This window comes from Nerophis ophidion, linkage group LG07 (genome assembly GCF_033978795.1).
Source record: "Nerophis ophidion isolate RoL-2023_Sa linkage group LG07, RoL_Noph_v1.0, whole genome shotgun sequence".
NCBI classification, from domain to species: domain Eukaryota; kingdom Metazoa; phylum Chordata; class Actinopteri; order Syngnathiformes; family Syngnathidae; genus Nerophis; species Nerophis ophidion.
Genome location: NC_084617.1, coordinates 33,090,663 through 33,106,556, shown reverse-complemented (window position 1 = coordinate 33,106,556; position 15,894 = coordinate 33,090,663). Strand labels below are relative to the sequence as shown.

The 15,894-nt window shown below is 42.1% G+C and overlaps 1 protein-coding gene across 7 annotated transcripts in view; it reads right to left on the bottom strand.

Moving 5' to 3' along the window:
• Nucleotides 1-15,894, bottom strand: part of mgaa (MAX dimerization protein MGA a) — a 53,990-nt gene that overhangs the window by 20,003 nt on the left and 18,093 nt on the right. For all 7 annotated transcript variants that reach the window (XM_061906019.1, XM_061906018.1, XM_061906016.1 and 4 more), the window contains exons 7-8: nucleotides 8,915-9,037; nucleotides 8,207-8,838 (exon numbers count right to left, since the gene is read on the bottom strand). In XM_061906019.1, the coding sequence (XP_061762003.1) occupies nucleotides 8,207-8,838; nucleotides 8,915-9,037 (755 nt within the window). The remainder of the gene's footprint in view (nucleotides 1-8,206; nucleotides 8,839-8,914; nucleotides 9,038-15,894) is intronic.

Sequence of the window (15,894 nt, the reverse complement as noted above, 5' to 3'; positions counted from 1 at the left end):
CCCGCGACCCGACATTGGATAAACGGAAGAAGATCGATGGATGGATCATTGTTACTGTCACCGACGTCCCACTGGGGTGAGTTTTCCTTGCCCTTATGTGGGCTCTACCGAGGATGTCGTTGTGGTTTGTGTAGCCCTTTGAGACACTTGTGATTTAGGGCTATATGAATAAACATTGATTGATTGAATTTGTAGCTTTTGAAAAGTTGCCGGTAGAGGATAAGGAGTGCTTGTTAAAATATGGGAAACTGGGTAACACATGGCACACTGACAAAGCTTAACCTATTGTTCCTATAACAAACTACAGTGTTAATATAGGTTGTTTCTCTTTCTTCCCCTCTATTTTTCTGCATTTTTTTGGATCTCTATTTATCACTACATACAGTGAAGAAAATAAGTATTTGAACACCCTGCTATTTTGCAAGTTCTCCCACTTAGAAATCATGGAGGGGTCTGAAGTTTTCACGGTAGGTGCATGTCCACTGTATGACAGATAACCTAAAAAGAAAAATCCAGAAATCACAATCTATGATTTTTTAACAATTTATTTGTGTGATAAAGCTGAAAATAGGTATTTGAACACCAACGTTAATATTTGGTAGAGTAGCCTTTGTTTGCAATTACAGAGGTCAAACGTTTCCTGGAGTTCTTCAGCAGGTTTGCACAGACTGCAGGAGGGATTTTTGCCCACTCCTCCACACAGATTTTCTCGAGATCAGTCAGGTTTCTGGACTGTCACTGAGTAACACAGACTTTCGGCTCCATCCAAAGATTTTCAATTGGATTTAGGTCTGGAGACTGGCTAGGCCACTCCAGAATTTTGATATGGTTCTTACGAAGCCACTTCTTGGTTTTCCTGGCTGTGTGTGTTTTGGGTCATTGTCATGTTGGAAGATCCAGCCATGACTCATCTTCAATTATCTGACCGAGGGAAGGACGTTTTTGGCAAAAATCTCAAAATACATGGCTGCAGTCATCCTCTCCTTAATACAGTACAGTCGTCCTGTCCCATGAGCAGAAAAACACCCCCAAAGCATGGCATACATCATTCTTCTTCCTCCAAACATGCTGAGTGGAATTATGACCAAAAAGGTCAATTTTGGTCTCACCCGTCCACAAAACTTTCTCACATGACTCCTCTGGATCATCCAAATGGTCATTGGCAAACTTAAGACGGGCCTTAAAATGTGCTGGTTTAAGCAGGGGAACCTTCCTTGCCATGCATGATTTCAAACCATGACGTCTTAGTTTATTACAAACAGTGACCATGGAAACAATGGTCCAAGCTCTTTTCAGGTCATTGACCAAGTTCTGCCGTGTAGGCCTGGGCTGATTCCTCACCTTTCTTAGCATCATTGAGACCCCACAAGTTGATATCTTGCATAGGGCTCCACTCCAATTGAGATTGACCGTTATGTTTAGCTTCTTTCATTTTCTAATGATTGTTCCAACAGTGGACCTTTTTTCACCAAGCTGCTTGGCAATTTCTCCGTAGCCCATTCCATCCTTGCGTAGTTGTACAATTTTGTCTCTGGTGTCTTTGGACAGCTCTTTGTTCTTAGCCATGCTGAATGTTTGGGTCTTACTGATTGTATGGGGTGGACAGGTGTCTTTTTGCAGCTAACGACCTCATCTGATTCAGGATAATACAATGGAGTCGGGGAGGACTTTTAAAAGGTGGACTAGCAGGTCTTTGAGGTTCAGAATTATAGCTGATAGACAGGTGTTCAAAAACTTATTTTCAGCTGTATCACACGAATAAATTGTTGAAAAAATCATTGATTGTGATTTCTGGATTTGTCTTTTTAGGTTATCTCTCATACAGTGGACATCCACCTACCGTGAAAATTTCAGACCCCTCTATGATTTCTAAGTGGGCGAACTTGCAAAATAGCAGGGTGTTCAAATACTTGTTTTCTGGACTGTATGTGTATTGTTGCGTCAGAACAATTGTATTGTTGTTAATAGAGGTAAATTGTTATTATTCATTATCAATAGCGCTATTTCAATTGGTATTTGTATTGATCCATTTGTAGTGTAATGCTCATTGTCATTTCTGTATTATTTCACTAACTGCTTCTTTGTTGTCACTTTTACCATCATATCCTATTTGCTGTTGTTCTATTGTTGTTGTTGTTGTTATTGTTGTCTTTCTGTCTTATCCTCTTCTTGTCCCCACAACTTCCCCAATTTCCTTTTTTTGTATGCCCTCACGCTCCGGCCCGGCTGCACCAAATGATAATATAAATACATTTAATAAAGTTAAATACAAATAAGGCAACAAGAGAAGTATCCCACACTTCTCTTTTGTAAAGTAACTCTGAACAGGCGTCTACATCAACTATTATTTGCCTGAGAACCTGGACAGGACAAAAAAAAAAAAAAAATTAAAAATGTAAAAAACAAACTCCGCATGTCAACATCTTCGTTAGGTGCCACACCAACAAAATACCCAGGCAACCATTTCCAGAACAACACTGTATGAAAAAAATAGTCCACAACAAAAGGAGATAACATCCGCAGAAACCTACCACATAGCGAAGGACATACACTATTTGATTTACTATTATGCAGCTCATTTTTATTTGACAGTTATTGAAATATATTGTGTGACATCATGCACAAGAGTGCACTTTGTTTTAAACTATTGTAATAGCGTTCTGTACAAAAAGTGCACGTTATTTTGATATGTCATCTTAGTGACATATCATGCACAAAAGTGCACTTTATTTGTTTTGAACTATTGTAGTGGCGTTCTGTACAAAAAGTGCACTTTAATTTAAGTGTTATTTTGATATGGCATCTTAGCGACATCATGCACAAAAGTGCACTTTGCTTTAAACTATTGTAGTGGCGTTCTCTACAAAAAGTGCACTTCAATTTAGTGTTGTTTTGATATGTCATCTTAGTGACATCATGCACGAAAGTGCACTAATGGCTTGTTTTAAAATGTCTCCGACAATCTTGCACTTTGTTTGGAAATGACATGAATGTTTGTGCCACTGCTTAATAACTGTTTAATAAATACACTTTTGCTAAATTGACTTAGTTGTGATTTCCCTCACTGCATGAACGTTTAAAATGAGCATAAATTAATGCAGTATGAAGAAGAATGTTTTAATGTAGACACAGAATCATCATACTGGTGTGATTACAGTGTATGGATCAAGTGTTGCTTCAAGGCTAAGGCAAAATATCCACATATCAATAAAAGGCCTTATCGCCCAGCCCTACTTCATCTATTCAGTCCTTTATTGTTTTAATATTGTAAATCCCATAGTCTTTACCTACATGTACATTCTGGGTGTCATTTAGTAAAAAAAAAAAAAAAATATTACATCCTTTTTGGAGCTGGTCTGTCATCACATTTTTTGATTTTGAGCATTCAATCAGCCATTATACATGTGTACACACAGATTTACATACAGTATGTATGTATATACACATACATATATATATATGTATGTGCAGTCGTGGTCAAAAGTTTACATAGACTTGTAAAGAACATAATGTAATGGTTGCCTTGAGTTTCCAATCATTTCTACAACTACAATTGTGATAGTGATTGGAGCACATACTTGTTGGTCACAAAAATCATTCATTAAGTTTGCTTCTTTTATGAATTTATTATGGGTCTACTGAAAATGTGACCACATCTGCTGGGTCAAAAGTATAAATACAGCAATGTTAATATTTTCTTACATGTCCCTTGGCAAGTTTCACTGCAATAAGGCGCATTTGGTAGCCATCCACAAGCATCTGGTTGAATTTTTGACCACTCCTCTTGACCAAGATGGTGCAGTTCAGCTAAATGTGTTGGTGTTCTGACATGAACTTGTTTCTTCAGCATTGTCCACAATTTTAAGTAAGGACTTTGGGAAGGCCATTCCAAAACCTTCATTCTAGACTGATTTAGCCATTCCTTTATCACTTTTGACGTGTGTTTGGGGGTCATTGTCCTGTAGGAACACCCAACTGCGCTCAAGACCCAAGTTCCGGGCTGATGATTTTAGGTGGTCCTGAAAAAATTGGAGGTAATCCTTCTTTTTCATTGTCCCATTTAAAGCACCAGTTCCATTGGCAGCAGAGAATAATACTACCACCACCATGCTTGACAGTAGGATTGGTGTTCCTAGGGTTGAATGGCTCACCTTTTTCTTCTCTAAACATATTGCTCGTTATTGTGGCCAAACAGCTCCATTTTTGTTTTATCTGACATCACATGGACAAAGATAAGACCTTCTGGAGGAAAGTGCTGTGGTCTGTTGAGCCCCTCTACCGTCTCAAAGCACTCACAGGCGGACACACGTTGCACTAGTGTCGCGCCAGTCCCAGCAAGCCAGCTAGGTAGGTAGCATCCATCCAGGCATCCATCCAGCCATCCATTGTCTATTGTTTGTCCCTTAAGCTGCATTTGATGGCAGATATATATATTTTTTTTAATTGAACAACAAACATATTTATAATGCACACAGCTGTTCAAAGAATGGTCATTAATGGCAAAGATTGGAGCTACATCTGCAAGTGTAAAGTGGAGCTTCTCCTGTTTATAGTTGCCAAGTCTTATACCCACAACACCATGGGCCAAGGTCGTTTAAGAAGCCTAGCTCTGCTGGCCATTAAGAGGACACTTTTCAAATCCCTGGAAAAGGCGCCTTCTTGGTACGACAGCGTCACAGATCACTTTCTTAAAAAGGAACGGAAGGTAGAATTTACGTATAAATAAACCATATATATATATATATATATATATATATATATATATATATATATATATATATATATATATATATATATATATATATAGTAGGGGTGTGGGAAAAAATCGATTCGAATACAAGTTGCGATTCTCACGTTGTGCGATTCAGAATCGATTGTCATTGTTTAAAAAAAAAAAAATTGATTTATTTTTAATAGATTTTTTTATTTTTATTTTTTTTTATCAATCCAACAAGCCAATACACAGAGATACCATAACAATGCAATCCAATTCCAAAACCAAACCTGACCTAGCAACACTCAGAACTGCAATAAACAGAGCAAGACACAAACACGACACAAAACAAACCAAAAGTAGTGAAAAAAATAAGAATGTTATCAACAAAAGTATCAATATTAGTTATAATTTCAGCATAGCAGTGATTAAAAATCCCTCATTGACATTATCATTAGACATTTATAAATTTTTTTTAAAAAGAACAAAAGTGTCACATCGCATCACATCTCATAAGCTTGACAACACACTGTGTCCAATGTTTTCACAAAGATAAAATAAGTCATATTTTTGGTTTGTTTAATAGTTAAAACAAATTTAAATTGTTGCAATTGTTGATAAAATATTGTCCTTTACAATTATAAAAGCTTTTTACAAAAATCTACTACTCTGCTAACATGTCAGCAGACTGGGGTAGATCCTGCTGAAATCTTATGTATTGAATGAATACAGAATCCTTTTCAATAGGCCAAAAATCGTTTTTGAATGGAGAATCGCGTTGAATCAAAAAAAAAAAAAAAATCGATATATAATCGAATCGCGACCCAAGAGTCGATATTGAAACGAAACGTGGGACACCCAAAAATTTGCAGCCCTAATATATATATATATATATATATATATATATATATATATATATATATATATATATTCACACACACACACACACACACATATATATACAGTATATTACCAAGTAAACGCCCTTGGGCAAATAACCGCCCATGTTCTAATAGCCGCCCCTGGTCTGAGCCCATTTTGTGAATTAAACGCCTCTTCCTAATAATAGCCCATGTTTAGCGGTACACCACAACTGATGGACGGGAATACTTTAAGGGGGAAGAACAGAAAGTTTGACTTAAAGTTCAAGCTAGCCGTTCTGAAGTACGCGGGGCAGAATTCTGGTTTGGCAGCGGCCAGGCAGTTTAACGTTGACCCGAAGCGTGTACGCGAATGGAAACAAAAAAAGGGAGTACTATGTCATTCGGCAATCGATGGAAAACGGGCTCGCTTATCTGGCGGAGGTAAGAAGAAAGTGAGCGACGAGCTTGATGCTAATTTGTGTCAGTGGATACATCACCTTCGTGGACTGAACCACCATGTGTCCCGCAAAATGATCCGCATTAAGGCCAAGGAGTTGTATGCCACCGCGAGTGACACGAGAGACACCGGGGTGGTGTTTGGTGCAACGACTGGCTGGCTTAATCGATTCCTGCGTTGGAACAACTTTACCCTCAGGGGAGAACAACTGTTGCACAGAAGGACGCTTCCGTCGAGAAGATTGTAAACTTCCTCATTTTCACTACTAAACAGATAGAAGCCAAGAAAATCCAGCCCAAGAATATCACCGCCATAGATGAAACAGCCGTCTGGTTTGACATGGTTGGTTTTAGTACAGTCAATGAGAGGGGGCGCCCGCTCCATCTGCCTTAAAACCACCGGCCACGAGAAGACGCGCGTCACGGTGGCTCTTGCAGCCAAAGCAGACGGGACAAAGCTGACGCCTTACATTGTGTTTAAAGGTGCTGTCTGTGATGTAAAGGCTATGCAGAGCATCCCTGGGGTGATCATAGCTTCCTCCAAGAATGGCTGGTTTAATGATGACCTGACAAAGGATTGGCTCCAGAGGGCAGTGGGGAAATTTCACTTCGGACCGAGGCTACTTGCATGGGACTCGTACCGATGCCATATCAGCGAGGCCACAAAGGCAGAGCTCAAAAGGGGCTACAACCTTACAATGGCTGTTATATCTGGAGGTTGCACAAAGTACCTGCAGGCCCCGATGTTGTGTGGAATGGCCCTTTCAAGGCACAGCTCCGTGACTACTATGATAACTGGATGGCTGGTGATAAAGACAAAACCTACACCAAGTCAGGGAACCTGAGAGCCCCTTCCCGCAGCCTCCTGGTCGACTGGGTCCTGGGAGCCTGGGATGCTCTGGATCGGGGGACACTGATCAACTCATTCAAGGTAGGCTGGCAGGCTGGCTGGCTGGCTGTGTGTATGTGGGTGTGTGCGTGTGTTGCAAACAGTAGCCGTAGCTGATTGTTGCTTTCTTGTATCCTACAAGGTGTGTGGGCTGACAGTGGCCGCTGATGGGAGTGAGGACCAGGTCATTTACTGCCTCAAGGAGGGACAGCCATGTCAGGCAGGCAGAGAGATGTTTTTGAGGGCTAGACAGCAGGGTGCTGCTGTGGTTCTGAAAGAGGAGGTGAGTGATGAGGAACAGCAGTTCCTCAAGGAACTTGTAATTGAAGAGGAGGAAGATGATGAGTGGGTTTGAGTTGCATTTGGGGTTGCAATTGCTGCAGTATTATTGTTTTGATGGTTTTATAAAGTACTTGGTACCATTATTTTATCTTTCCTGTATGCTGCTTTATTTAAAACTTGGAATACTTAGCCTTTATTTTATTTTAGTGACACTATTATTGTTCGGTTTTGATGGTGGGTTTTATACTTGAGTACTTGGTACCATAATTTTATATTTCCTGGTAGGCTGCTTTATTTAAAAACTTTATTTATTTTCAGTATTGGTATTCTATTTGACAATTGTTGCACTACTACCATGTTGAGGCCTTGTTGATCTCTTGTCTTTTGATAGTCTTGTTTATTTTTTTTGTATGTTTATAATAGCTTTCACATTTAATGTTTTTTATACGAAAAAAAAAATACTGGACAGTAACCATTGGAACCAAATAATGGCCTAGTGCAGGCTGGTGCAAAAAAAAAAAAAAAAAAAGCCTTGTGCAAATAACCACCTGCTTCTTTTCAACACCCGTCTCCAAAAATGATTTAATGAAATAAACGCCCGGGCTACTATTTGGTAATATACGGTATATACATATGAATATTAGTAATGTGTCAAATACCAAAATTAATTATTTTGTGATGTAAACCTGAAAGATTTGCTAGAAAAATGCTTGCAAGCTAAAGTTAGCATACATGATACGACTCTGTTGTATACCTATAAAATTTGCTAATACAAAAAGCTAGCCTACTAACGTTAGCACGCTAGCCAATAGCATTCATCAAGTAAAAAAATATTTGATGCTAAACTCTGTACCTGCACAATTTTCAAAAATAAATCTGTCAAGCTAATATTAGCAAGCTAAAAATTGGGCCCTTAAAAAACGGCCCCCGGGCCGCACTTTGGACACCCTGTTTTAAAAAGCTGAAAATTAGTTGAAATATACTTTTAAAGAGAGGTCCTACCATCAAGGTGAAGAGGGACGTCAGTGCGATGGCGGCTCGCTCCTCCGTGATGAAAGTGCGAGGTCGACCGGCCCACTGGGCGCTATCCTCCAAGTCTTTCTGCCTCAGCAAGCCTTGAGTCACAGATAGTCTGGGGGTAGCAGCAGCGTCAGCTTCAGAATCAGACTCCAGGGGGGGCATGTCTGCCATTCCCGCCTGGGAGGAGGTCTTAGATTGGAGTCTTTTCCTCCGGAAGACAGAAGGCTGAGAGGTGGCTGGGACCGGGTCACTGGTCTCTGTTAGAGGCTGAGACGGGGTGGCTTGATGATCAGCTTCCATTTTAGAACTCTTCTGCTTTCGCTCTCCTTTCTTGGTGGCTTTGGGCTCCCTGCCCTGGACTCTACTTCTTTTTGAGGGCGGGATGAACCCTGAGATGAGGTCGGAGGTGGGTTTCTTGACAACAGCGCTGAGGTTGTAGTTGCTGCTGCTGCCGGCGGCAGGAAGCTGGTAGACCGGAGGAAGCTCTACGGAGAAGCTGCTGGTAGACTGCTGGATGAGCTTAGCCTCGCTCTCCAGGTACTGATCCAACATGTCGCTGCAGAACGCAGACAAGTTCTTCTTGGTCTGCTCCGGGCCCACGCACACCGCCGGACCTGAAAGAGCCCAAAATGAAAGCCCTGAAACCCAACAGAGCCATTGGAAGTGGTCATGTGACTGGCCAGTTGGAACCTTCGCCGTTGGAGGCTGGAGGAGCTGTGGAAGTCTCGGGGGAAGAGAACTTCTCTCTCCAGCCTTTAATCTGGGTCAGATCTGTAGTTTTCCCCGTTCTGGACACGAATGACGTGGAAGCACCTGCAAGCACAACACATTCAACTGTTCTTCAATGGAGATTATCATCTGTGGACATCAGGCTGCAATATTCTCACCTAACCCACTAAGCAGAACTTGAACAACACGCACGCACACTCACAAACACCAAAAGCCGTGAAGTTGTCAAATTGTGTAAACGGTAAATAAAAAGAGAATACAATTCTTTTCAATTTATATTCAATTGAACAGACTGCAAATTTCATGTTCACAGTGAGAAACTGTTATTTTTTGTGGCAAATATGAGCTCATTTGGAATTTGATGCCTTTAAACATGTTTTTCAAAAAAGCTGGCACTAGTGGCAAAAAGAGTGAGAAAGTTGAGGAATGCTCATTAAAGACTTATTTGGAACATCCCACAGGTGAACATGCTCATTGGGAACAGGTGGGTGCCATTTTTGGGTATAAAAGCAGCTTACATGAAATACTCAGTCATTCACAAACAAGGATGGGGCGAGGGTCACCACTTTGTCAACAAATGCATGAGCAAATTGTTTAAAAACAAAATTTCTCAAACAGCTATTGCAAGGAATTCAGGGATTTCACCATCTACGCTGACTAATATCATCAAAAGGGTTCAGAGAATCTGGAGAATTCACTGCACATAAGCCATGATATTACGCACCCAGGATCCCTCAGGCGGTACTGCATCAAACAGCCACATCAGTGTGTAAAGGATATCACCACATGGGATCAGGAACACTTCAGAAAACCAATGTCAGTAGTAACTAGAGTTGGTCACTACATCTGTAAGTGCAAGTTAAAACTCTACTATGCAAAACCAAATTAATTTATCAACAACATCCAGAAACGCTTCGCTGGGCCCGACCTCATCTAATATGGACTGATACAAAGTATAAAAAGTGTTCTGTGGTCTGAGGAGTCCACATTTCAAATTATGTTTAAAAACTGTGGACATCGTGTCCTCCGAACCAAAGAGGAAAAGAAGCATCCGGACTGTTCTAGGTGCAAAGTGTAAAAGTCAGTATTTGTGATTGTATGGGGGTGTATTAGTGCCCAAGGCATGGGTAACTTAGACATCTGTGAAGGCACCATTAATGCTGAAAGGTACATACAGCTTTAAGAGCAACATATGTTGCCATCCAAGCAACGTCTTTTTCATGGACGCCCCTGCTTATTTCAGCAAGACAATGCCAAGCCACGTGTTACAACAGTGTGGCTCCATAGTAAAAGAGTGCTGGTACTAGACTGGCCTGCCTGTAGTCCAGACATTGAAAATGTATGGTGCAATATGACGGCTAAAATATCAGTAAGGTGATTGTTGAACAACTTAAACCGTACATCAAGCAAGAATGGGAAAGAATTTCACTTCAAAATTGTGTCTCCTCAGTTACCAAACCTTTACAGAGTGTTGTTAAAAGGAAAGGCCATGTAACACAGTGGTAAAAATTACTTTTTTGCCATGTGTTGCTGCCACTAAATTCTAAGTTCATGACTATTTTGAAAAAAAAAAAAGTTTCTCAGTGTGAACATGAAATATCTTGTCTTTGTAGTCTATTCAATTGAATGTACCGTATTTTTCGGACTATAAGTCCGCAGTTTTTTTCATAGAGTGGCCGCGGGTGCGACATATACTCCGGAGTGACTTACAGTATGTGTGAAATTATTAACACATTACCGTAAAATATCAAATAATATTATTTATGTAATTTGCGGAAGAGACGAAGAAAATATCAGCAATCGTCACACACACGTCAGCAATCGTCACATACACGTCAACCAATAAGAATTCAGCGGGGGAGGGTCATGGCAGAAGTGCATTGTGGGTCATGGAATACCAACTGCTATATGCTACTGCCGTAGCTATTAAAATGGATGATTTCATCGTTGGCTGTACCTCATAAAAACTGAGAAGGGCTGAACAAAAAATGGACCGAAAAGGAAATCATGTACTGCAGATTACAAGCTGGACGTAGTAAAATATGCAGAAGAAAACGACAAGAGGAAGCGGCACATACCTTTGGAGTTGGCAGAATTGTTTAGAAGCGACATCAAGGAAGAAGATTTCATCGGATTTATCAATTAGGAGTGACAGATTGTTTGGTAAACGTATAGCATGTTCTATATATGTTATAGTGATTTGAATGACTTTTACCATAATATGTTACGTTAACATACCAGGCACGTTCTCCGTTGGTTATTTATGCATCATAACGTACACTTATTCATCCTGTTGTTCACTATTCTTTATTTATTTCAAATTGTCTTTCAAATGCATATTCTTGGTGTTGGATTTTATCAAATAAATTTCCCCCAAAAATGTGACTTATACTCCAGTTCGACGTATACGTGTTTTTTTCCTTCTTTATTATGCATTTTCGGCCGGTGCGACGTGTGATCCGGAGCGATTTATAATCCGAAAAAATACGGTAAATTGAAAATAATTTGTTGTATTCTCTTTTTATTTACCATGTACACTTGACAACTTAACTATTTTTGTACAAACATATACCGTACATACATACACATATACCTATCATACCGGTACAAACATGCATACATACATACATACAGTGAGGAAAATAAGTATTTAAACACTCTGCTATTTTGCAAGTTCTCCTACTTAGAAATCATGGAGGGGTCTGAAGTTTTCACCGTAGGTGCATGTCCACTGTATGAGAGATAACCTAAAAAGAAAAATCCACTCGCATTGAGATTGACCGTCATGTTTAGATTCTTCCATTTTCTAATGATTGTTCCAACAGTGGACCTTTTTTCACCAAACTGCTTGGAAATTTTTCTCCTGAGCCCTTTCCATCCTTGTGGAGTTGTACAATTTTGTCTCTGGTGTCTTCGGACAGCTCTTTGCTCTTAGCCATGCTGCATTTTTGGGTCTTACTGATTGTATGGGGTGGACTGGTGTCTTTATGCAGCTAATGACCTCACACAGGTGCATCTGATTCAGGATAATACAGTGGAGTGGAGGAGGACTTTTGAAGTCGGACTAACAGGTCTTTGAGGGTCAGAATTCTAGCTGATAGACAGGTGTTCAAATACTTATTTTCAGCTGTACCACACAAAGTGTTAAAAAATAATTGGTTGTGATTTCTGGATTTTTCTTTGTAGGTTATCTCTCATACAGTAGACATGCACCTACCGTGAAAATTTCAGACCCCTCCATGATTTCTAAGTGGGAGAACTTGCAAAATAGCAGGGTGTTCAAATACTTATTTTCCTGACTGTACATACATACTAAAGGTGTAACGGTATGGGTATTTTATCGAACTGTTTCGGTACGGGGTTTCCGGTTCGGTGCGGAGGTGTACCGAAAGAGTTTCCACACGGACATATTAAGTAGCGTACTGCACGTTGTGTAAACAATACTCAAAATGCCGGACATTTGAGGCATTTAAAAAACTCCGCACTGACAGATCCAGCAAAAGAGGACGTATGGTCAGTCTATGACCTAGCCCGGTCTAGGTCCTGACCACACGTCCTCCCCTCACCGGACCCAACCAGAGTAGAGTATATGTAGAATATATTCATATTATTTATATATCATATATATATTATTTATTATTATTATTGTCTATTGTGAGCGAAATGTGCTGAATTTCCCCCAGGGATCAATACTGTAATTTCTATTCTATTCTATTCTATAATATTGAATCAAAATCAATGTTATTATGAATTATTGACCTATCCAAGGATCCCATTATTTCACATCAAATATTCCATAAAGAAAATTATTTTTGGTGGAAGATTTTGCAAATTTGGGAAATAAATAACACAAAAATATGTATTTTGTTGTTTTCTTACTGTACCGAAAATGAACCGAACCGTGACCTCTAAACCGAGGTACGTACCGAAACGAAATTTTTGTGTACCGTTACACCCTTAAAATAATACATATATATATATAGCCATCCATCCATCATCTTCCGCTTATCCGAGGTCGGGTCGCGGGGGCAACAGCCTAAGCAGGGAAACCCAGACTTCCCTCTCCCCAGCCACTTGGTCTAGCTCTTCCCGGTGGATCCCGAGGCGTTCCCAGGCCAGCCGGGAGACATAGTCTTCCCAACGTGTCCTGGGTCTTCCCCGTGGCCTCCTACCGGTTGGACGTGCCCTAAACACCTCCCTAGGGAGGCGTTCGGGTGGCATCCTGACCAGATGCCCGAACCGCCTCATCTGGCTCCTCTCGATGTGAAGGAGCAGCGGCTTTACTTTGAGTTCCTCCCGGATGGCAGAGCTTCTCACCCTATCTCTAAGGGAGAGCCCGGCCACACGGCGGAGGAACCTCATTTCGGCCGCTTGTACCCGTGATCTTATCCTTTCGGTCATGACCCAAATCTCATGACCATAGGTGAGGGACCAGTAAATTGAGAGATTTGCCTTCCGGCTCAGCTCCTTCTTTACCACAACGGATCGGTACAACGTCCGCATTACTGAAGACGCCGCACCGATCCGCCTGTCGATCTCACAATCCACTCTTCCCTCACTCGTGAACAAGACTCCTAGGTACTTGAACTCCTCCACTTGGGGCAGGGTCTCCTCCCCAACCCGGAGATGGCATTCCACCCTTTTCCGGGCGAGAACCATGGACCCGGACTTGGAGGTGCTGATTCTCATTCCGGTCGCTTCACACTCGGCTGCGAACCGATCCAGCGAGAGCTGAAGATCCCGGTCAGATGAAGCCATCAGGACCACATCATCTGCAAAAAGCAGAGACCTAATCCTGCGGTTACCAAACCGGAACCCCTCAACGCCTTGACTGCGCCTAGAAATTCTGTCCATAAAAGTTATGAACAGAATCGGTGACAAAGGACAGCCTTGGCGGAGTCCAACCCTCACTGGAAATGTGTTCGACTTACTGCCGGCAATGCGGACCAAGCTCTGGCACTGATCGTACAGGGACCGGACCGCCACGATAAGACAGTCCGATACCCCATACTCTCTGAGCACTCCCCACAGGACTTCCCGAGGGACACGGTCGAATGCCTTCTCCAAGTCCACAAAGCACATGTAGACTGGTTGGGCAAACTCCCATGCACCCTCAAGCACCCTGCCGAGAGTATAGAGCTGGTCCACAGTTCCACGACCAGGACGAAAACCACACTGTTCCTCCTGAATCCGAGGTTCGACTATCCGGCGTAGCCTCCTCGCCAGTACACCTGAATAAACCTCACCGGGAAGGCTGAGGAGTGTGATCCCACGATAGTTGGAACACACCCTGCGGTCCGCCTTCTTAAAGAGAGGAACCACCACCCTGGTCTGCCAATGCAGAGGCACCGCCCCCGATGTCCACGCGATGCTGCAAAGTCTTGTCAACCAAGACAGCCCCACAGCATCCAGAGCCTTAAGGAACTCCGGGCGGATCTCGTCCACCCCTGGGGCCTTGCCACCGAGGAGCTTTTTAACTACCTCAGCGACCTCAGCCCCAGAAATAGGAGAGTCTACCACAGATTCCCCAGGCACTGCTTCCTCATAGGAAGACGTGTTGGTGGGATTGAGGAGGTCTTCAAAGTATTCCTTCCACCTATCAACACCATCCGCAGTTGAGGTCAGCAGAACACCATCCGCACCATACACGGTGTTGATAGTGCACTGCTTCCCCTTCCTGAGGCGGCGGACGGTGGTCCAGAATCGCTTCAAAGCCGTCCGGAAGTCGTTTTCCATGGCATCCCCGAACTCTTCCCATGTCCGAGTTTTTGCCTCCGCGACCGCTGAAGCTGCACACCGCTTGGCCTGTCGGTACCTGTCCACTGCCTCCGGAGTCCTATGAGCCAAAAGCACCCGATAGGACTCCTTCTTCAGCTTGACGGCATCCCTCACCGCTGGTGTCCACCAAGGGGTTTTAGGATTGCCGCCCCGACAGGCACAAACTACCTTGCGGCCACAGCTCCGATCTGCCGCCTCGACAATAGAGGTGCGGAACATGGTCCACTCGGACTCAATGTCCAGCACCTCCCTCGTGACATGTTCAAAGTTCTTCCGGAGGTGGCAATTGAAACTTTGTCTGACAGGAGACTCTGCCAGACGTTCCCAGCAGACCCTCACAATGCGTTTGGGCCTCCCAGGTCTGTCCGGCATCCTCCCCCACCATCGCACCCAACTCACCGGTAGAAAGCTCCGCCCCTCTCTTCACCCGAGTGTCCAAAACATAAGGTCGCAAATCCGATGACACAACTACAAAGTCGATCATGGAACTGCGGCCTAGGGTGTCCTGGTGCCAAGTGCACATATGGACACCCTTATGTTTGAACATGGTGTTTGTTATGGACAAACTGTGACGAGCACTAAAGTCCAATAACAAAACACCACTAGGGTTCAGATCCAGGCGGCCATTCTTCCCAATCACGCCTCTCCAGGTTTCACTGTCGTTGCCAACGTGAGCGTTGAAGTCTCCCAGTAGGACAAGGGAATCACCCGGGGGAGCACTTTCCAGTACTCCCTCGAGTATATATATATATATATATATATATATATATATATATATATATATATATATATATATACATACATACATACATACATACATACATACATATATACACATACATACATAAGTACATATATACACATACATACACATATATACACATACATACACATATACATACATATTTACAGATACATACATAAACACATATATACGCATACATACATACATGTATGCATACAGACATGCATACATGCATGCATACATACATATATACATCCATATAAACATACAGTGGGGCAAAAAAGTATTTAGTCAAACACCGATTGTGCAAGTTCTCCCACTTAAAATGATGACAGAGGTCTGTAATTTTCATTATATGTACATTTCCACTGTGAGAGACAGAATGTGACAAAAAAAATCCAGGAATTCACATTGTAAG